The 21,199-nt window shown below is 42.3% G+C and overlaps 2 protein-coding genes across 2 annotated transcripts; both read right to left on the reverse strand.

Annotated features, from left to right (window-relative positions):
- Positions 1 to 181: 181 nt before the first annotated feature.
- On the reverse strand, positions 182 to 11,305 carry zbtb22b (zinc finger and BTB domain containing 22b). Its single transcript, XM_041954896.1, has 5 exons — positions 11,194 to 11,305; positions 9,033 to 9,266; positions 7,186 to 7,926; positions 6,605 to 6,883; positions 182 to 6,149 (listed from the first exon to the last, which is right to left on the reverse strand). Exons 1-5 carry the CDS (start codon positions 11,293 to 11,295, stop codon positions 5,058 to 5,060), a joined length of 2,448 nt encoding a protein of 815 aa, XP_041810830.1. The 5' UTR covers positions 11,296 to 11,305; the 3' UTR covers positions 182 to 5,057.
- Positions 11,306 to 11,950: 645 nt separating this feature from the next.
- Positions 11,951 to 21,129, reverse strand: kifc1 (kinesin family member C1). The gene is made up of 17 exons (XM_041955485.1): positions 21,082 to 21,129; positions 19,733 to 19,825; positions 19,460 to 19,559; positions 19,227 to 19,280; positions 18,908 to 18,982; positions 18,052 to 18,250; positions 17,771 to 17,936; positions 17,304 to 17,471; positions 16,921 to 17,034; positions 16,530 to 16,616; positions 16,177 to 16,374; positions 14,578 to 14,742; positions 14,202 to 14,340; positions 13,837 to 13,976; positions 13,640 to 13,713; positions 13,238 to 13,313; positions 11,951 to 12,752 (listed from the first exon to the last, which is right to left on the reverse strand). The coding sequence occupies exons 2-17, from the start codon at positions 19,820 to 19,822 to the stop codon at positions 12,708 to 12,710; spliced, it is 1,890 nt and encodes a 629-aa protein (XP_041811419.1). The 5' UTR covers positions 19,823 to 19,825; positions 21,082 to 21,129; the 3' UTR covers positions 11,951 to 12,707.
- Between the last annotated feature and the right edge of the window lie 70 nt (positions 21,130 to 21,199).

Below are 21,199 nucleotides of genomic sequence, written 5' to 3' on the forward strand. Positions count from 1 at the left end.
ATCAGTAACGTCTCTGATGTTGACTGTATTTAGTGGTTATTAGCCATAATGTGCTAAAGTTATGCTGCAATATTTTCCAAATATTGAGACAATTAGACCATGCAGCTGCACTCTCACCTGTCCAGGTAGCAAACAAACAAGATTTATTTCGATTATTATTTTTTTTTTGAGGCTTCAAGACAGATTAAACACACACATTATTCGCACCAAATAATTTATTAATCCATTATTTTGATACAGGGCAGAGGTGAATATTGATGTGCTGTACTTTATTACATTATTAGTACCACTCAGGATTTACATAAAAATGTCTCTTGACAATTTTCTGTTCAACAATCAACTGGTCAGTCAGAAGACATGTGAGAAGTCGTGTCACATAGTTTGTGGAATGTATGAAAATAATAAGTCAGTCCAGTTTTCAGCAGCTTTCCACACTGATGCGTCCATCTTTACTGTCTCTTCAAGGAATGTTAAGCTCGTCTATCACTCGTGCAAATAAGTGGTGGTGAGAGAGAAAACAGTTCAGTGTGTTGATGAAGCTGCAGGAGATGTAACAGCGCACTAAGCGCCCATCATGTTAATCTTCCAAAAGGCAGTGAAATAACAAGGTGTTTCGGGCTCCTTAAACAAATGACAGAAGTTTGTTGTCATTATTTAAGTCTTTTAAGAGACACTTCCTGGACATTTTGAAATTTGAGGGCACTTTATGCTAAATTCAGAGATGTGGATGAGATATAACCAGATCAGATTATATCAGCCTTTATTATTATTTTTTATTTTTTTCATAGTCTTTGCACTTTCCACAAGATTAACACTGTACAGACCACATGTTGAGTTTTTGGTTTTGAATTGTAAATTCTTGTGATGTAAATTTGCACATCAGTGTGCAAACTGCTGGCCATTCACTTGAATTTAACATTCCTGTTTACATCTGACCGGTAGTTGCCTGAGCATTACACAATCTAACATCAGGGCTGTTACACAAAAGGGGAGAAACCTTCTTTTCTTATTGGTTATTCAATCTTCCCTTGCTTAGAAATGAGCAAGACTGGTTTAACAAGTACAATTCACATATTTCTGATTGAGCCTCTGTCACGTCAAGTGTTTGTTGAGGAAAATAAACACAGATAAAGTCGCTCATCTTCTTCACGTACATTCACTCTCAGTGAAAGTTACCTGTATGCATGTTCAAACGCTTTGGAGGGTATACTCACTTCAAATGTCTTTAACTCCACACATACGAGAAGCATCAGATCACTATTTTACTTGTCTCACACATTCTGCTCTTACAATCACCCGGCGTTTTATCCGTGGCTGTTCAGCAGCGGAGTAAACAAGCAGGAACAAATGTGAAACCAAAATAACCCACAAACCACTGAAGCAGAGTCACGGAGGAAACACTGGAGGCCACACTGAGCACATACGAAAGCCAGCAGTCCTTTCACCTCTACCAAACTCCAAGCCTGCATATGAAAATATCCAAACTGGTCCTTCACAGAAGGTAAAACATTCAGATCCTACATCTCTTTGCTCTGTGCAACTGCAAATGTAAAACATCTCTGAAGGCATGCAAAATGTTTAAGAGGTTATGTGTAATATTTCTTCCACCGCTGGTTGCCCTGTGCTGTAGCTACACTGGCACACTGAAGGATATTTTCTACACTGTTTGGTTTAGTTAACGTATGTTAGACATAGGAGGGAAACAAAAAATACAGCTACAAACCTTCATAAACACACACGGTTATCATATAAGCTTCATCTCTTAGTCACAGTACCAACTGTGGCCACAAGGGGGCACACCACTGACAGCGAATACTGATTAAACTTTAAATTAAAGCCGTTTGACTGCTTTTTCGCAAATAATGACAGTTTTATCTTCTACAAAACTCTGTTCTGTACCACTGTTGCTGAACTCCACTGGCTGTCTTTTAAAGTGGGCTGCGTGTTTACATTTAGGTTACACCTGAATAAGACTCACAGCACATCACTAAAAAATAAATATGTGATCAAAAGTACTTAGTTAAACAAAGCAGACGACACAGAGGATGAAGTAAAAGCTAAACGGCGAGGAAGATGAAGAAAAAGAGGCCATCGACGAAAAAGAAGACGAAGAAGACAACGACAACGAAGTAGTAGTAGTAGTAGTAGAAGAAGAATTAGAAGAAGAAGACACAGTGGACTATAAGTCAAATGTTTTCTTGATTTTTGTGTAGTTTCACCAGTGACACTATTCTAGTGATGAAGTGTACTTACATTAAATGGTGGTTAAACTGTTGTCGTTGTCGATGCTTAAAGTTTCCCAGGACAAGACACTAATGAATTCCACGGCGCGAACAATGTGGTTTTATTCCCACGCATTTGCTTTAAATCATGTAACTAGGACTTGGGTCGTTTCCACTTTAAGATCAAACTTTTACAACCAGGAATAATTGGTGAGAGAGTGAGTAAACGTGCTGTAAAAAAATGTTGGCAAACAACTTCCTTTGCAAACATAACCAACTCTGTGTTTTAATGGAAAAAACAAAGGCAAGAATTATTTATAGTGTGCACCATACACCGGTCAGTGTGTGTTATTAGTAGTTGTAACAGTACATGTTCAGTATGGTCCCTAAACGCATCACATAGCACAGTGTATTTTAACCACAGCGAGGACCAGAGCAGAATATGAGGTTTCAGAGCTGTGAGGTTCAAAGGAAACAAACTGACCTGTGTTTCAATTAGAACAACTTAATTTTTGTTTTACTGTGAGTGAACGATGATGAACTTTAAGTGCAGAGATCCCAAAAGTAACTAACACAATCTGCCGCTCTCCAAATATGTATTCAATGGTAGTAAAACATGGCTAATATTACAAGGGTTTCTATTATTGTGAATATGATTATTATTATTATCAGATTAAGTTAGTCTAAAATGATGACTAGTGTCCAAAGGTGTGACTCAGCAATGCAAATGTAGAGAAAAATGCCTGCAACTGCAAAATGTTTAGTATTTCCTTCTGCCTGATGCTGCTTTTTAAAATAACATTATCACAATTGCCAGTGAATATTTTCAAATTTCAAATTATTATTATTTATGTTTTCTGCTTAAACTTTTTTGGAATCAGGTTTGTATAAAATTCAGGACGTTTGTCCGATATTTGCATTTTCCTGGAATAAAAGTTTTCTTCGGGTAATTCCAAAAAGTGAAATCCAGATATTGCTGTCCTGGTTTTACTCTACTTGAAGTCTTCATCTATCAATCTGCACTTCTCAGAAAACTAATCACCACACTGATATCCAGGACCAAACCGGGACCTGGTGTCAGAACAAAACCACTGCGGATACATACGACTAGAGAGGGAATCGCTGCTCACTGTACTTCTACTGTCATTGAAGAGACAAAATTTCTCTCTACATTTACAGACTTTTGGGAGGTCAGGACCTCTAGGATTCAATGATGCTTTCCAAAATATTGCGGGAAGAAAATCCAGCAGCGGAAAATACTGGAATCCAGACTCAGAATAAGAAGAATTCCCCACAAAGAAGAAAATGAAACGTGTCGCACTCCTCATGAGCACATCTATAACGTAAAAGAATTAAAGAAATATTTAAATTACTGAAAAAGGAGGTTTATTTTCATTTGGGTCCATAACTTGATTCAGATCTACTTGGTCAACCATTCAGAGGAGGTACGCTTGTAAACACACTATACACTGTATAGCTTAGGTAAGACCACCATCTACCATTGCTTGGTTTTAATGCTCTTTACTGAATTGAACAGTATTAAAGAGACGCACTGCAGTTTAAGATGATTTTTGGGGAACATTAACTCCTTCCAAAGCAGACCAGACAGCAGCAAACGCATCAGTATGACAAGTTAGTATTTGTTCCAGGTCTGAGGAGTAAACGACATATATTTCTATATATTTACACTGATAATATACTTCTCAAAGCGTGAGAACTCTGTGAACAACAAGAAAGTGAAAGCAGGTAACAGCAGCACAACTGAAAGCAGCAGGGCTTCCACTGCTGAGTAGCTTTGAACTCATCTGTTACAGGTAGCGTTGATGTTTCTGTAGACCTGGACGGTGATGGAAAAGAGGCCGACAACTTCATCTCAGACTTCTGCTGCTTCAACAACCAAACATTAAGTTTGGAAAGACTGATCAGAACGAGGCTGGAGCTCACCGGCTGGTAGAGACGAATAAATAAGCTGTCGGGTAATTATCCCTCCCCGGGCACGTGTCTGGGACCTATCGGGGCGATGAGGATGCATGATTGTGCCTTTTCCTGTAATCCAGAATGGGCTTCAAGCAAAGCAGCAGGCCGCAGTATCACTTAAAACAACACGGCAGTGCTTGTTGCATGGGACACTGAGGAAAAGATGCCCCGCTGCTGCTGTCAGGAAAAAAGCAGACAAATCTACAACTTCTTCTCTTCTTAGTTGAATTCTGAATAAAGTTTTCTCCTGCAGATTTGTGGGTTTTTTCATTTTTCATTTAAATCATATGACAGTGAAACAATACAACACTGCAGAAAATCACAGCAATTTAGAACAGCCATTTTTCTACTCTACTGATACTATAATGTTGCCACGGAAGGTAACAGTTTAGTGAAGCACTGTCTTTTCATTTTTGGTTTCCTCTCGACACAAAACCAAAAAAATAAACTTTAGTAACCTCTCGGATATTTAAAACGATAGCTTACTCACTGAGACAAAAGGTCCGTTTTTAATGAGGCCACTTTTCGGAGGCGAGTTCCCTATAGTCTTTGCGGTACGAGAATTGAGGATAATTTAAGATGGCATCGGCACGACCACAAGTCTATTTGAGAAACTTCACGGCACAACAGTCGACTGGAATCTCACAGTTCCATTTTTCTATAAACACTGACAGGTTCTTCAGGTTGTGTGTCCAACGGGAGCCTCGCCTTTTCCCCCCCCACTTGTGACAAAGCACGCACTTCCTGCTTGGAACGCTGCGATTTGGCAGTTAAAAGTTTACTATGTCGTTAAATCAGCAGCAGGAACCAGAAGCTTGACAGTTCTGGAAAGAGGCACCCGCTGGACACAGTTTTGGTTTAAGTCACGCTACTATCATTGGCACTGACTTCACACACGTCTTCGTCGCACACGCTTCGACCCAACCCTAGACCGCCAAACATCCCTGACCCCTGACCCTGACCCAGACCCAGACTCTGAGACCCGACCCCTGCAGCCACGTTGTTGCTCAGAGCAGCACTGCTGCCGTTACTGCTACTACTTCCTGTGGCTGAGACGCCGGCGTGCTGCGGCGACAGAACCGAGCCGGACAGATGTGGAGAAGAAACCGACACTCCTCCTCTGCCTCCTCCTCCCAGAATACCGCCCTGTCCTCCCTCACCCGCAGACAGGAGGAGGTGAGGGGAGGAAATCAAATCTGGCCCATCCTCACCTCCTCCTCTTCTCCCTCCCTCGCCGCCACTCCCGCCTTCGCCGCTGTCTCCCAGCCCGCTGCGCCTCTCGCAGTGCGAGCGGTGCCTCATGAAGCTGTCGCGCCACATGAACTTCTTGCCGCAGCCGAGGCAGTCGTACGGCTTGAGGCCGGTGTGCGTCTTCATGTGCTCTGTGAGGTGATGCTTCATCTTGAACTTCTTGGCACAGACGGGGCAGTGGAAGGGCCTCAGGTCCAGGTGCATGTTAATGTGGCGGTCCCTCATGCTCTTGTGGGTGAAGGTCTTACCACAGTGGCACATAAACACTTTTCCTGAACCCCCCGTGTTGCCGTTACTGCCACCACTCCCACTTCCACCTCCAACCCCCCCACTGTCCATGCCATCAACGCCCAAACTGCTCTGCACCGACAGGTGGACCGCTCCGTGCTCCAGACTGGGACCTTTAAAAGACGCTCCTCCGATCATACCACCTGCCATCCCCAGGGGAGGGGCGGCAGCGTCCAGAGAGAGTCCGGAGGCCTGGCTGTAGAGGAGGATCTGGTTCCCCTGCATGTCCAGGGGGAAGAGCTGGGCCCGGGCCGTGGCTGCAGACTGAACCTGGCCCAGCAGCGCTGAAACGGCACGGTTAGCGCTCTGACTCTGACCTGCTGCACTGTCATGAAGGTGCTGAGCTAAAGTCTGGTCCATTAAACTGCCTTCAAACTTGAGGTAGTCTTCTGAAGACTGGCAGTAGTCCACCTGGAGTCAAACAGGGAAAGGTTTTTTTTAATTTGCTGCATCAGAACAATTGCAAAATTACTTGGAGAGAGATTTCATTCATTTCTCACAGACTTCTCTATAGACAGAGCTCTCAGTGTCTGCATGTTGGACAGACAATCTGCACCAGGTGATGTAGCAGGTTGTTTAGAGCCTGCACAGATCCAGAAAAGTTTCTAAGTTTAAAGAAATATATTTGTTTTGCACATCACCCAGGCTGAGATGTCTGTATTTCTCTCTGAAGGAAGATGCTGCCTGAGTTTCAGCCTCTTTGTGTATAATCTGAAATGGTCAACTTTGGCGCCCCCCACTGGTGGTATAAAACCCACACGGCATCACTTGTCATCAGGTTTGGTTCATTTTTCTCCCAGAAAAAGATCAGAATATTTGGAAAGATGCTATAATCACACAAAAACCGCAAAGAGTTTCAGCTTCACCTGCGAGTCCATGTCGTTCTCAGCTCTGCCCCCCAGCTCTGCTGAGAGGCTCCTCACGTTGGAGATGTTGAAGTCACTTCTCTCCCTCTCTCTGGCCAGCTCCATCTCTCTCTCATCTTCATCCTCCTCGTCTTCTCCTCCCTCCTCCCCGGACACTACGATGAGGTCGTCGTCCTCCATGCGTTCGGTTTTCACGACCACCCATTGTTTACGAGGCATGATGCTGGGCTGGCTGTAGGTGGGACGCTTCTGCGGCGGCAAGGCTGAGTCATCCCCATCCTTTCAGTTAAAATATTTCAGGTTATATTCTGGTTAAAAGGCGACATCTGGTCTTTGTTGTCAGTGAGAGATATCAGCCTTTGAGAATCAAGAAAAACCTTACTTTTTTCTTAAAGGAAAGGGCTAAAGCTGTTTCAAACCAGATTAAATGAGGAGGAAACAGATATAAATTCCAATAACATCCAAATAATGAGAACAATGAGTCACCACCGTCTACATAACATACAGCATCTTTCGGGTTTTTATATTGCCACTGTATAGAAGTTGATTTTCAAACATCTGATTGGACCCTCACACCTCACCTGATAGGACGACACGCCAAAGCTGTCACTGACTCCAACTTCCTGCTCTGACACTGAGCTCATTTTCTTCCTCCTCCCACTGCCTCCCCCTCTTCCTCTCTTCCTCTGGTGGTACAACACTTCCTCCTCTTCCTCCTCCACTTCCTCCTCCTCTTCCTCAATGAGGAAGGCTTCCTCTCCTCCCGATGGGGTGCAGTAGCTGGGGGTGTTGCTAGCCCCGCCTCCGTCCGCCGAAGCCCCGGCTGCGGCTGCACCCGTCCCAAAGCCGCTCCCGTCCCTGGGGCTGAAGTAGTTGGTGCTGCTGGGAGACTGGCTCTCGCTCACTGACGGGCGGCTGGGAGGTTGGGAGGACCGCTGGGGCTCGTTGGACCCTACGACCTGGGCCTGACCACCACCAACACCACCATCACTACCAGCTCCATTACCGCCACCTGCACCACCATCACCGTTGCTGCTGCTACACCCGAGGTTAGCCGAACCTTCGCCTCCTCCGACACTGGCTACGTCCTGCACGACGCCTCCTCCACTGCTCCCTCCTCCAGCCCGGCCCTCCTTCAGCAGCTCGGTGCATTTGTCTACGATGTGCCACATCTGCAGGACGCTGCCCACCGTGAGGTAGTTAACGATGTCCTCCCGCAGCATCCGGAGCTGACCGGTGTAGGCGCAGCTCAGCACGCTCTCAAAGGCCAGCGGGTCCATCACCGCCGGGATGGAGACTGTAGACATGTTCTTCAGTAGTACCTGAAGGTGGGTGGAGAACAATGTCACAATAAAATGAGTGTGTCTCTCCCACACTCTCCACTGTCTCTTATTTCTTATACATGCTTATCATGGTGGAAAAGTCAGGTGACTGGAGGTATGATAACTCCCACCAAGTGTCACTACAACAGGTCACTACAACAGGTATTGGATTGATTCACCTGAATGACTGTTCACACCTACTCTGCCATGCTCATTGGTCTGGGATTTCACCAAAACTGTTACCCATTTTGATACAGATTTGACACAGATGTCTCTGGGCGTAGTGAACATCACCCATTGGCTGGTGGACTACCATTTTAACAGCTTGAGTTTGGCATTACGGCCGTTGTCATCCTGGTTTTCGGAGCCAGAAGTGACCATAGCTGTATGAGATGGTGGAGCTGCCATGGATATGCATTGCCACACCTCTATTCTGATTGGATTGAGAGCCTGAGGACATGCTGTGGTAGCAACTTAATCAATCACAAAGTAGCCACACTCTAAAGCACACACTGCTTTATCGTCTATGTTACTCTAAACTGGACCGTAAGTTACAAAATGAACATCACGCTGTATCAAAGAAGACTTGAAAATAGAGACTAAGACCATAAACTCAAGAGGAAAATGTTTACTGAGGTAATAAATCAAGTGAGAGGGTCACTTTCTCATAAGCTTACAATCAGACTTCTTTTTGCAGCCAGTAGAGTCGCCCCCTGCTGGTCAGTAGAAAGAATGCAGGTTTAAGCATCCGAACACCTCTGCTGTCAGTCTTCTTGCACACAAAAATGTGTTAAAGCTGGTTTTGAAGGCTTCACTCTCTCTGTTGTTTGCAACACATTTTGGTTAAGTTAAACACTGAAGTGTGCCCCCAAATATTCGTCAAATCAACTATGTTCTTAGAATCCATAGTCACATCCATTGTTGTAACATCTGGCTCAACCAAGGTGTCAGAGGTCCTAAAATTGAGAAAGGGCTGCTCAAATACAAGCTGCATGCTTCTCAATCTGATTTTGAGGCACAATTTCTTCATGGTCCAGATCAGAAATTGATTAGTATGTTGTGTTTGGCTGTTTCCCAGTGGTGACATGACAGCATAACACTCCCACCTGGTCATGGAAGTATGGTGAGGAGGCGGCCAGGACGCAGCGGTGGGCTTTGAACACATGTCCCTGGACGTGGATGGAGAGGTCACAGAGCCTGCCGTCCTCTCTCTGCCGGTTCAGACTGTCCAGCACCGAGGCCTGAGCGCTGGGGAAGCACACCTGCACCACCGAGCCAGACGTGTCGCTGGGGGCTGAGCTGCTGCTGCTGCTTCCCACTTCCATGGGCAGGGACTGCATCTGGGTGGTAAAAAACCTTTCATGACTCCACAGTTAAATTCTGTTTTAATATCAAGTTCAGCTGCTTCCATTGCGGCATTCCTTCCTGCTTTGTTAATGTTGAATTTCTGCAGGGTGCAAGTTTGATGTCAGGACATGAGATAAAGATGTGTCACAATAACCAGATGAATAAAAGTATGGAAAAATCACTTGTCTTAGAGTAACATGAATGCCATTCTGGAATATCCTTCTGAAATAAACCTCAGTGCTTTGTAGTGATAATATGGGCAAAATTATTAATTCAAGCTACTTCAAAAATCCCAAAATATAGCAAGCTAGATACTCAGTTCCCAGTTCATTAAGCAGACTTTGCTAAAGCGAGCACAATCTAAACCAGACCTCCAATAAAGTCGACCTTAATTAAGGTAAGAACGTTCAGCTTTTGTTGTGAAATATTCAGAGAAAACAGAAAATAGAAAACAATTTCCAACTTAGTTTCATCTTGTTTTATCAGACCAACTCTTGACAAAGATATAACAGAGAAAAGCAACAAATCCTCACGTTGCAGAAGCTGCAAGCAGAGAGTCTGGTTGATTAATCAACTATTTGTAGCAACTTTGGCGTTGATTCAACTTTCTGCTCGTTTTGGAGGGTGTAGTTTGTGGTGCTGCTGAGTTGCGTGACATTATGCTGAGAAGTGTTTTTAATATATTTATACTCTACCCTCTAATGTAAATGTGGTGGACAAAATATCAGAAACACCTTTCTGTATATATTCTTGAATCAACACCTTTCTTCAACATTTTCAACAAAAATTTAACATTGTAAGTGTCCTTGAGGCTTATTGCGCAGCTATTGTATTGTATTGGTTTTAGCTGGCGACATCTCAGTAACCAGATATGTTTAGTGGTAAAATTTAATTTTATTGTATTGTTTACTGAGCAAACATACAGCTGTTATCTCAGCCTCCCAATTATAGGAATTTGCCAGTTATTGTGACTCTTCAAACTGCCCAAATTTGGTTTATTCAACATAAAACAGCAGATGTTACCTGATAACTCAAGTTTATATCTCAAGCTAATTTTCAAACAGGTCTCCAAGATGAATATTTATGATTAGGCTTCAATCACATCTTCATCCTTTATCGTATCGTGTGTGGGCGCAGGGAGATGTACATGCAGAGAGAACAGTGGGCCAATCAAGGAAGCAGCTGACTTGATTGACCGTGCTGTTACTTAGAAAAGACTCCTAATTTACCCAGAACACACAATTTATTCCTACTTGAGACGGTCAAGAACTTGACCGCCTTGTGCAGCTGAAAACCTGAAGTGTCTGTTTGAAGTCTCTTTGTTAGCTCGCAGCCACAGTCACAGTGTGTCTTTGTGCAGCCAGCCCCTGCTGCATGTCACTCTGCTCAAGAGCAATGACAACAAGCTGCACATTCTGTATATTTGCAGCTTACTTATATGCATTTAATGTCTACTGGATTTCATGCATCATGAAGGTTATATCAGACTGTCCCTGCACTGATTACACTTTGACAACCTACTGATAGTTATAAAAAGCTCAGATCAACAGTGTGATTTTGTACTTTGCAGAAAACAACCCATCATGTGTGAAGTGACTGAACAGAAAATGTCCACATCTCATACATGACCATTCCACTTTGTTGCTGTTCTCAGTGCCGGGGAAAATCAACAGCTGGATTACAAACACACTTTCAGCTGACAAGCTACAAAAGCAACGCTGCAGACTGAAAATGAAGCCAGCGTTGCTGTGAGCATGTTTGGCTGATGCAAGTCTTCTCCTTTCAGACAGCAGACAGCGGAACAGTTGCAGACCGCCACAGCTTCAGACTCTGATCGCACCGTTACAGATGGAGCGTTAGCCTGCTAGCTAGCTCCGACGGCTGGCTACGGAAACGAGCCGCTGCGGACATGAAACTCACCGTTTCAGTTGACACTGCAGCCTTCACAGGGACAGTCTCCGGCCGAGCAGAGGGCAGTGAGTCCGGGTCCAGGTTCCCCAGGGCCTGAAGTTTCAGGACCATTTTTTGACAATGTTCTTCCCATCTGATCTGTCCTGCAGCAGCAGACAGCGACGCGTCGCCTTTAAAAGGGTTCCAGACAGACGAGCCAGACTTTGGCCGACAAAAAATGAATTAAATAATCACACATATTTAAATACAACCTTGATATTCTAATATTAAACGAGTACAAAAAAGATTGGTTTAAAACAGAATGAAATGACTTCACTGCAGGCGCTAATGAACTTCATGTTACATACATCAGCACTTTTGTTTTATCTCTTTATTTATCCCAAATCATCTCTCAGAAAAGTACAGACCCACATATGCTGTCGAATTATTTATGTTGGATAACATGAAACATTATTTTCTTAATCCCCCTTCAAGCAAATCTTCAAAATACTTAAAATGAAAGACTACAGAAAAACTAGAAAGAAAATGGGATGATTCATCTGTCTATGAGATTGAAGCAAACCTTGACAAATGTGACTGTTAATCAATGAACATCCATCTTTTGCCACGTTAATATGAAATCTTACAAATACACTGTATATAACCAACCTCTCTTAACCTTGTAAATCCTTCAGGGTTGATGTGTCAACATAACTCATAACTGCAATGAAATTTAAGTGATGGTGACCCAAAATGAAGGCAACAAAAAGTCCAGTCAGACATCTCAAACAAGTCTTTAAAAGTTTATTTCCTCATCAGAATGGAATCACACTCAACCCATTTGCCTGGGAAGTAGAACAAGGGAATTCAAAAAGATAAAACACTGCAGTTTGCTTTGGAAGAAGGTTTCAGTAATCTTACAAGATCTGCTATAATATGCTTTATGTCTATTAAAGTATTAGAAACCCTTCATTTGAAATAAACATAAGGCAGCACTGAAAAACTACAGTAAGTAGCCCCACTACTGAATGAGAGCACAAATAGCATAATGACAAAAAAAAAATGACCACCCATCAGTGAAAATCAAGAAAAACTAAAATGACAGTATTAATTTCATTGCACTACATTTATTGGCAATTAATGTGAAAGTTATACATAACACACTGAAGCATGCTTAAATTGAGGGGAAAAAACTGAATAATATGGGTTCTTTTCATAAAATATGATATATCCAATGAAGATTAAATGTCTCAACTATATGCATTCCAAAAAAAAAGAACTAGAAATATGCAAATGTACACAGCCACCTGATTTACATAGAAGCATAAAAAGTTTTAAAGCCTGTGTTAGTGATCACTAATCGAGGCCCTGAGAGTATACAAAAGGTTATTAATTTTGGTTCTTACCAATTGACCAATCGTTCTGCCAGACAGCGCTATGTGTAAGTAAAAGGCTTGAGAAAAAATTACACTGAGCATTTCATGTAGTGACCATAGTGGTAAAAATAGCAAGAATTTGAGTCAAGCTTTGCAAAACACTTTGCTCTATTTCCTGTTGGCGCTTGCGGTCCCAATTACGCAGTCGTTCACCTGTGAAGAGAGCAATCACCAAACATTAAAATCCCAAAGTCACGACTATAAGAAAATTTTTAAATGTTACAGTGGAATTTTGTATTCACATCATTTTACACTGAAACATAATCAGTGTTAAATGCATTCAATTCAGTCAAACTAATCAACAGATTTCAAGACATTCTGTGGAAAATAAAGGCAAGAGTCAAGGAAACAGGTAATTTGTTGATGATGATTTTAACATTGCTGGATTTATTCAGGAATTTGTTCAGGAGCCACTGCACTCACTTCATCTTAAAGACCTTTCTCTTGTACCTGGCTAATCAATCAAAAAACAAGGGGTAATGCTGATGACATCATGAAACAAGACATGCTGGGTTGCTGGGACGAGTTCATTTAACTTTGTGATGAAGTTCACTTCATCTCCAGATCCACAACATGTGATTAATGTACTCTGTACCAGCTGTTTCATCAAGATTAGGACGATAATAGATGCCACTGACCTTGCTGGCAAACCTCAAGGAATTGAGGGTTTCCCCAAAGCTGTCTGGCTCTGGGGCGATGTTCACAAACATTAGGCTGGGATGAGAAAAACAGAAATACAATCAACATAAATAAACTCATTAAAAAATTAATTAAAAACTCAGAATGCCTCCTCTCCTAAATACGTTTACCTGGGTGAGAATTTAAAATCACCAAAAAGATGGTCAGAATTTGTAGTTATAATATGGAGGCTGAACGTAGTTGCAGTCAATTTAGCTAATGAACTTTGGATAAAACCCTTTACTGTGGACAAATGAGAGAAAAGGGCGGTTTGGTGCCTTAAGCTCAAGTGACACAACATAACACAGCCTCTGCTGGAGCAGACCATTGACGTCTTCAAGCTATGTTGATGAAGAACTCACGTTTTGCTGTTTCCACCCAAGCAGCTCTGTAGAAGGTAGGTGAGCTTGGAGTTCCTGTATGGAACGTAGCTCTCCTGGAAAAACAAACAAAATCAATACTGAACAATGAACAGAATTGAGATGTTCATCACTTTGTCATCCCCAGCGCGGGGGACAGACTCAGAGGCTCGTTTTCGTCCAGGCTCCTGCTTACAGACCTTGTTGGCCAGTGCGCTGATGACGATGCCCAGGTTGGACAGGGAGCCGTTGATGGCCGTCATCTCTTTGAAGCGCTCACCCTGAGACTGACTCTTCATCATTCGTTCACTGCCAGCCAAGTCCACCAGGCACAGAGTGGCTGTATGCACATAAACAAGCATCTTTATGCAGATTTCACAAAAATAAATATATACAGTACACTTGGATTAGAAGAATGCCACATATCACACTTTCAGAAACTGTGGCCAAACAAGCTATCTCCTGTAACTGTGGTGAGAGGCACAATAATATTAATGCTGAGTCAGCACACCAGAATCTTTTCCGTCACTCTCCGAACTGGCATTATCGGCAGAATTCTACTCACACTTGCATTTGACATCCCTGCCAGCATTCACTCCCTCGATATCCAGCTGGAAGACAGAATGGGAGCGAGAGGAGCGGTCGTTCTGCGCTGTCTGGGCGGTGGAGCGATTCTGATTGGCCAACGCAATCAGGCCGAGAACCTGACGACAGGAGGAGATCAAATCAATTAATCGCTATAAAGTAACATGTGTAAATACAATGGCATGTACATAGTGATCCATTAATAATACTTACGTACTTGTTTAATGATTGAACTGAATCTACCTCAGCTGCTGTGAAGGACTGCAATCTTTAATATTAGGTTGCATTTTCTTAAACATATTCATTATGTTACTAAACAGTAATGTAATGTAAGTTAATCGATCTTCCCGCCGTACCTGATCCTCACTGGAGACACTTTCGTAGGTGAGGTTGGTGATTTTCACCTCATTGTTGGTCGACTTTCGGATCTCATGCTCAGGCCTCTTGCTGGCCTTCCCGGTGTAGAGGAGGTCTCGCAGGGTCTCATTGTAAATTTCAACAAAGCTCGCCGTGAAGGTGAACTGAGGTAAAACAGAAATGTTTCCATACATTTAATAAAATGTTTACAGTGCCTCTTTATACTGCATCTTCTCCACAGATAGACAAACACACTGTATGCCACATTCCATGAGTGCAAAGAGGAGATATTTATACTGGTTAGGTTACCCTTGGCTTGTTTTAGTGGCAGTGTGACAGAGCATGAACCTGCACTGGTGTAACACCGTAGGTGCAAAAACAATAAAAACCAACATCGCCAGTGTGGCTGCACAATGGCTGGAACTGTAATGCAAAGCGTACCTTGTGATGCCTGTTATTTATATTCATTAGATGAACACCATCCGGCCTTAGATTTTAAATTCTGCTGTTTAACCTGCAGTCCTGCAGTGCACTTTGTGCTCACCGTGTTAATGAAATATGGCTGCCATTGTTTTACCTTTTTCATTTTATCTAAAACTTCTTCTCTACAGCCTGTGATGCGCTCTATGAGCCTGTTTCTGTGCATCTGTCTCACACTGTATTGTGACATTGTGTTGTCCTGTAAAAGAATCACACATCGTTAATTATCGGTGTCTTTGAATCACTGTAAAATCAAGGTCTTGAGCATTCAGTTATTGTGAATAAGTAGTGCTGGTACCTGCAGTCCTGCTGAAAACTACTTAGTAGATTGATCAACAGGGAAGTTATTCTTTTCATTTTTCTAATTGTTTTTTGTCAAATTTTAGTTCTGGTATTTGACTCTATTGCTGACATACGCAAAAAAACAGATTATAAAAAAAACTCAGGATAAGTTGATTGTGGTGATTTTCCATTAGTGAGTGATTTGAAAAAGTTCTCCAGCTCGCTAACGCTCAATCCTCTATTGCTTTTCTGATTTATTTTGAATTGCCACAAGGTGGAGTCTGCGTCTTTCCAGTCCAAACTGAAGAACAACAGGAAGAGGAGGTGCCCACCTGCAGATCCTGCAGAAGGAAGGTGTCTGCCTCTCTGTGACAACCATCCAGCTCTAGTCACTGAACAGGTTGATTGTTTTTCACTAAAAAGATCTGTGTCCTATTTGTGACGCAATAAAAACATTAACTATAGTACTGAGTACATTTTGATGTTTTAAGAGTTTTAAACATCTTTTGATGATAATATCATGAATCGCAATTATTTTGGCCAGTGTAAGTGTGACATGAAATATTCATATCAGCCCATGCTTAAAAATGACCATTAATTGCAACCATTGTGTGCATGCTTCATCAAGTATACAGGTTTATAATGCTAGGAATTAATACAATGGCAATTTCATAATAGAAATAACAAAGCACATGCAGAGGCCCAAAAAGTCAGTTATTGCAGGTTAAAAATGCTTTAAATGATTAAAAATATTATTTTCTCGAGACAGAAGTCATTTCTGATTGTGACTACCTCTTTCCCTGTATGTATTCATGTGCATGACGTTGCACACTCACCTCCCAGCCTTGTGCTCCCAACTTCTCTGCTGCTCTGAAGATTTGCTGCACAGCTCTGGGAATGACACCTCTGGTCTTCTCATATTCATCTCCCTCCATGGTGTATGTTTTTCCACTTCCTGTCTGGCCATAGGCAAAGCAGCAGACGTTGTAACCATCCAAAGCTGACTGCACCAGCAGCGAGATCTCTTCGAAGACCTGAAAATGCAAAAGTGGCAAAATCCCCATGAATTTTCTGCTCTGCTGGGAAACAGCCAAAAATATTCATGTATTTTTTATTTTTTGTATATGTAGTTTTGATTCATGATGACATTCTTTTATTGTAAATTGTGATACATGTGTATATTGTTTACCTCCTGTTGTGAGGCCATGGGCCCAAACACCCGGTCAAAATTGAAGTTGTAGTTCTTCTGAGTCTCTGCAGTTTTGCCTGTGTGAGACTGAAAAGCAGAAAAAGCAGAATTAATTTTGTAGTTTGAAATGTTTACACAACAGCAAAATGTTGTTTCTTTCTGCCCCTTTTTTTGTTTAGGTGCGTTTGTGATGATGGGGCACCGCCTGTCACTTTGACATGTTTGTTATGGTGACTTTGATATCCAGCTCATTTAGATATTGCTGTTTCGTTCCCACATAGTAATAGGCTAGTAAGAATACATCACAGAAACTGTGGATGATACTTGCTACTGTGACTATAAAACTACAGATATGTCCTGGACAGATCTGTTATGCTGACAGGATTCTCACCTCCTCTGTTTTGGCCAGTGTTATCGTCGTGATGTCACTGGCTGGGAGCTGGATGTGCTTACTGAGGCCTCCATCCACCAGTGGGCGCACTCTGCAAAAGACTCTGATGTTGCCCTGTGTGACAAGGGTTACAGACAAGTTAGTCTTATTAGGCAGAGAAAAGAGAATTTGAGTAGCATTTTTAAGGTCGTTGCAAAATCGACAGAGAAGGACTAGGCTGTCCAAAAATAATCACAAAATTTTTAAAAAAACAAAATTTAACAGTAGAGTTAAATGAGGACGAGAGGCAGGTAAACCAGCCCATTGATCAGCTGGATGGCCTTTGAGCGTGACGTCACTGGGCTGTGTTGAGCTGTTTGTAACTAAAGCACACTGTAACTTGCCTTGAGCTCCTGGATGGTATTGTGGAGCCGCCTGCGCTCCATCTCACCAGCATGAAGCTCGTCCTTTTGCAGGGCCACAGTCTCTTTGAGAGAGCTGACCATATCCTCTCTGTCTCTAATGGTCACCTGCAGGCGGGCCAGAGTTGACTCCTGCACTGAAAGCTTCATCTGGAGACGAAAGACAGACAGACAACTGAGAATCTTATCTTTTCCAACATTTCACCATAAAATTATCTTAGCCGCTTGGCTGGGTTTCAGAAAAACGGGACCTTTCTTGGTCGTAAAGTGCCCAGTTTTTTGCTAGGATAAATAAATGTCCTATATAAATCCATAGGTAGAGAGGGCACTAGTTCCATTCGGGTTTAGCACTTCAGGCAGATCAGGTCTGCCAAATGGTCTGTTTATATAATGATACCACACAGCCAAAGTAACCCGAATTAACTGCTATCAAGCAGCAGACTTTATACCTTGAGAGTTTCCAGCTCTGTCGCTTGGCTGTCTCGGACAGTCTCACAGACCCTGTATTTGCCCTCTAAATTGGAGAGCTCTATTTGAAGAGTGCTCTTATCACGAGAGACTTTCTCCAACTCATCCCGGACTCCTGACAATGTCTGCAGCTCCTTCTCATACTCACTAAAACCAAAAAAAAAAAAACATTCAATGGGGTCCAAACAAACAAATTAACAACACTACAATATGACGACAGTTAAGTATTAATATTTTTTTAAGAATGAAGTGGTCCTTGCACCTGATCTGGCTCCTCTGCCTCTCAAGCTCTTTCTCCACTTCAGCCACTTTCAGTTTGTTCTGGATCATCGTGCCTTTCAGAGCATCATTCTCCTGGTTGACAGATTTGAACTTGGTCTGGTAGTTACGGATCTTATCCTCCATGTCGCTGACCTTGCCCTTCAGGTCCCATGCGTGCCGCCTGGTGGTCCCGCCCCCACCTGTACTCAATGGCATCATCAACGGGTATGACAGTTCCATTCAGAACTCAAGATTTTTGCCCAGTTTTCCTTTCAGGTCATTATAAAAGATGTTCTGGCTTACTGGGACTCTTGAGCAGAACAGAGCCATCGTTAATGTTATCAGTAACACCTGTTCTAACAAGATTATGCACTTAGAGAACACCTTGCCCTATGAGCTACGATATTGCTGCAATAATTAAACTTTTTCCACCTTCTGCAGATTGGTAAAAAATCAAAATCACTGACGAATCCACAGGTTTTAACATTTCATAGAGGCTATTAACACTACACTTAATCTCCAAAGCATGGTTTGTCATTTGTCAGAAAGGCTGGCATCTATTAAAGGCAGAATGAGTAGGATTTCCTGAAAAACAATGTATAGACTCACAATTCTCTCAGTCATCACTTATGATCCACTAGAAGTGTGTGACGGTGTATGTATCTACAGAGGCCCTGCTCTCTGCCTGTGTTTTCTCAGTATTTAGCTTAGTTCAAGATGTTTCTGGCCGTGAACCACTGGGCAGTGGGTGTGTAGCCCCCAACCAATAACCACATGGAGGTGGTTATTAAAGATTAATTCACTTTATTTGACACAATTTACGAAGGAACAAGAAGCAAGCTGAGTGGATTTCTCACCTGCTTTTGTGCCAGAGGTTTGTTTAATGTTGCCTCCTTTTGCTGCAGTTGAAGCCACAGATTGTTTCAGGACACCTGATGGAACAAGAAAGAACGATTCATAACAAATCACGTCAAAATCACTCATGTAACACCAGACATTATTGCCTTGATAATAATACTGTGGGCTTTTTCTTGCTATCTTACATCCAAATATACTATACTTAAAATGCTCAATCACTGCTCAGGTAAGGGTTTGTGAACATGAGGCCCGCAATTCTGACATACAAAACGCATCCCAGCGTTTTACTTTTATCACCAAACAGACAGCTCATCTTACCTCTGGAGGGACCAACAGCCACAGTGGCAGCTCCCACACCTCTGACCGACTTAGCTGTGTGAGGGATAAAGTGAGACAGAGAGGTGTAGGTTATGTATAAACAGAACAGAGAAAACTTAGAGTAAAAAAATAAATAAATGTGTGCACAAATGCTTACACAAAACGTTCTTTGCAGTTTCTGACGTTGGTGAAAAACAAAGACTCGAAAAGTCAGGTTTGAACTAGTAACTTACAAACTGGCGCCCTGGTTGATGCAACAGGCGGTCGCTTGCAACCCATGATTGTAGCTGCTGCATGTGGTTTGAAAGGCTCTGGGTCCTTCCGAATCTTCTTCTGCAAATATGAAAAACACCACCAGCATTAAGCAAGAGGTCACTGTTTGGACAATGAGCTGGATAACTAGCACACATGAAGAGCAGCTTAATTAGCAGAATAAACCAGACAGAGAATAACAGCAAGGCTGAGAAGAAAGATGCAGAAAGATGTCGATGATTTTTAGTACAAACCGAAGCTGGTGCAACATCTTGGCCGTTCTCTGAGCTGCTGCTGCTGCTTGTAAGGACCCTTTTGCTTGAGATGACTGGTAAGCGGGACATGTTCTGTTGGATGTTAAGAGGTAAAGTATGGTCAAAACAGACACAGAGAAAAATCCCAAGCATCAATACTTCACTTCAACCAGGAGCATGGTTAGCTTCAGTCTGTGCTGCTCTTGTATTACAATTACAATTGCATCTGTTTCTCTGGAAAATAAAAACACAGCAATGTCTTAAAGATGCAGTTTCACAACACTTATTGCTTTTCTGAAGACATTTCCCAACTCCCCAAGGCCTCTTCTAACCATCTGTATGAATCTGAAAATCTGTCTACTGCATGGCAAAAAAAGATTTTCAAGTTGTGACTTCCCATTGAGACAGCCAGAAACAACACGTCATTGCTGTTTTTGTACAGAACAGAAAAAGAATACTTACCCATAATTTGGATGAAAATATAAAATAATGGACAGTAACATCAATACAGACAAGCATAACTGCTAATGTTTTTTTCAAACTTAGGTTCATGTTATATAAATCAAGCAAAGACATCTGCCATTCCTAGGTACCATCTTTGCTTGGGTGAGGAAACAGGGTGCTAATTTGAGAAACAGATCAGCATTACTGGATCTGGGCGTCAGAGGATCAGTGGGTTTTGTTAAATGTCCTGTCGGGTTTTTTCAAGCTCATAGCATTTTTTGGAACAACAAATGTTAGCTCTGTGACTCGAATGTAATGGAAATACACGAGAGGCACAGACTGGGGCGAGATCATGGACAACTACACAACCTCAGTCTAGGGTTTATTGTAGCGTGACACACACACTATGGAGATACTAGCCAAGTCTCATACGACGATCTTTAATTTCGCTAAAGTGTCTCTGAAGGACAATAATCGAGACAAAGTGTGGCGGTGAGAAGAACCGAAATAGCCACAGCCATTACCCACTCACCTACAACTAACGTTAGGTTGGGTTACACGACCTACGGTTAACCATAACGTTACATTCATGTCTGCTGAAACATTGTCTGCTGAAACATAGCCAAATCCAGTTAATCTCTATTGAGTAAAACGTAAAATGATCACCATATGAGAGTGTTAAATGTTCAACTAGACTCGTTTAGGTTACTGTAAATCATGTTTAAAACAACTATCAAACGTTTATGTTTTCACTAGCTAGCTGTTAGTTGCCGTTAGCGTGAGCATAACGGTATGCTAAATTCCACGATTTATGGTCTTTGTATCGTTTGTGAGCAAATGCTTGCTCCGTTTGCATCTGAAATTAGAGACATTATTATACAACTTTAATTTAGGAAAAGGGTTACCTGAACTAAGGTAGAACTTCGCAACAGATCTCTCCAATCCACCGTATCCGGCCGTTTGAATTTGAAATTGAAATGTTTTGGTGGGCGCTTCGGACAAGCTGCCGTGATTGGTTGAGAG

Source organism: Chelmon rostratus, chromosome 16 (genome assembly GCF_017976325.1).
Source record: "Chelmon rostratus isolate fCheRos1 chromosome 16, fCheRos1.pri, whole genome shotgun sequence".
Lineage (NCBI taxonomy): Eukaryota > Metazoa > Chordata > Actinopteri > Chaetodontiformes > Chaetodontidae > Chelmon > Chelmon rostratus.

Bases quoted from the DNA above. Each gene is read 5' to 3' on its own strand.
- zbtb22b (XM_041954896.1), bottom strand. From the start codon at position 11,295: ATGGTCCTGAAACTTCAGGCCCTGGGGAACCTGGACCCGGACTCACTG. The intron at 9,267-11,193 runs GTGAGTTTCATG...TTTACCACCCAG, and splicing joins CTGCAGTGTCAACTGAAACG to ATGCAGTCCCTGCCCATGGA. The intron at 7,927-9,032 runs GTGGGAGTGTTA...ACCCACCTTCAG, and splicing joins CACCATACTTCCATGACCAG to GTACTACTGAAGAACATGTC.
- kifc1 (XM_041955485.1), bottom strand. From the start codon at position 19,822: ATGTCCCGCTTACCAGTCATCTCAAGCAAAAGGGTCCTTACAAGCAGC. The intron at 17,035-17,303 runs GCAAGTTACAGT...CTTGTCACACAG, and splicing joins ATACCATCCAGGAGCTCAAG to GGCAACATCAGAGTCTTTTG. The intron at 16,375-16,529 runs GTAAACAATATA...TTGCATTTTCAG, and splicing joins CCATGGCCTCACAACAGGAG to GTCTTCGAAGAGATCTCGCT.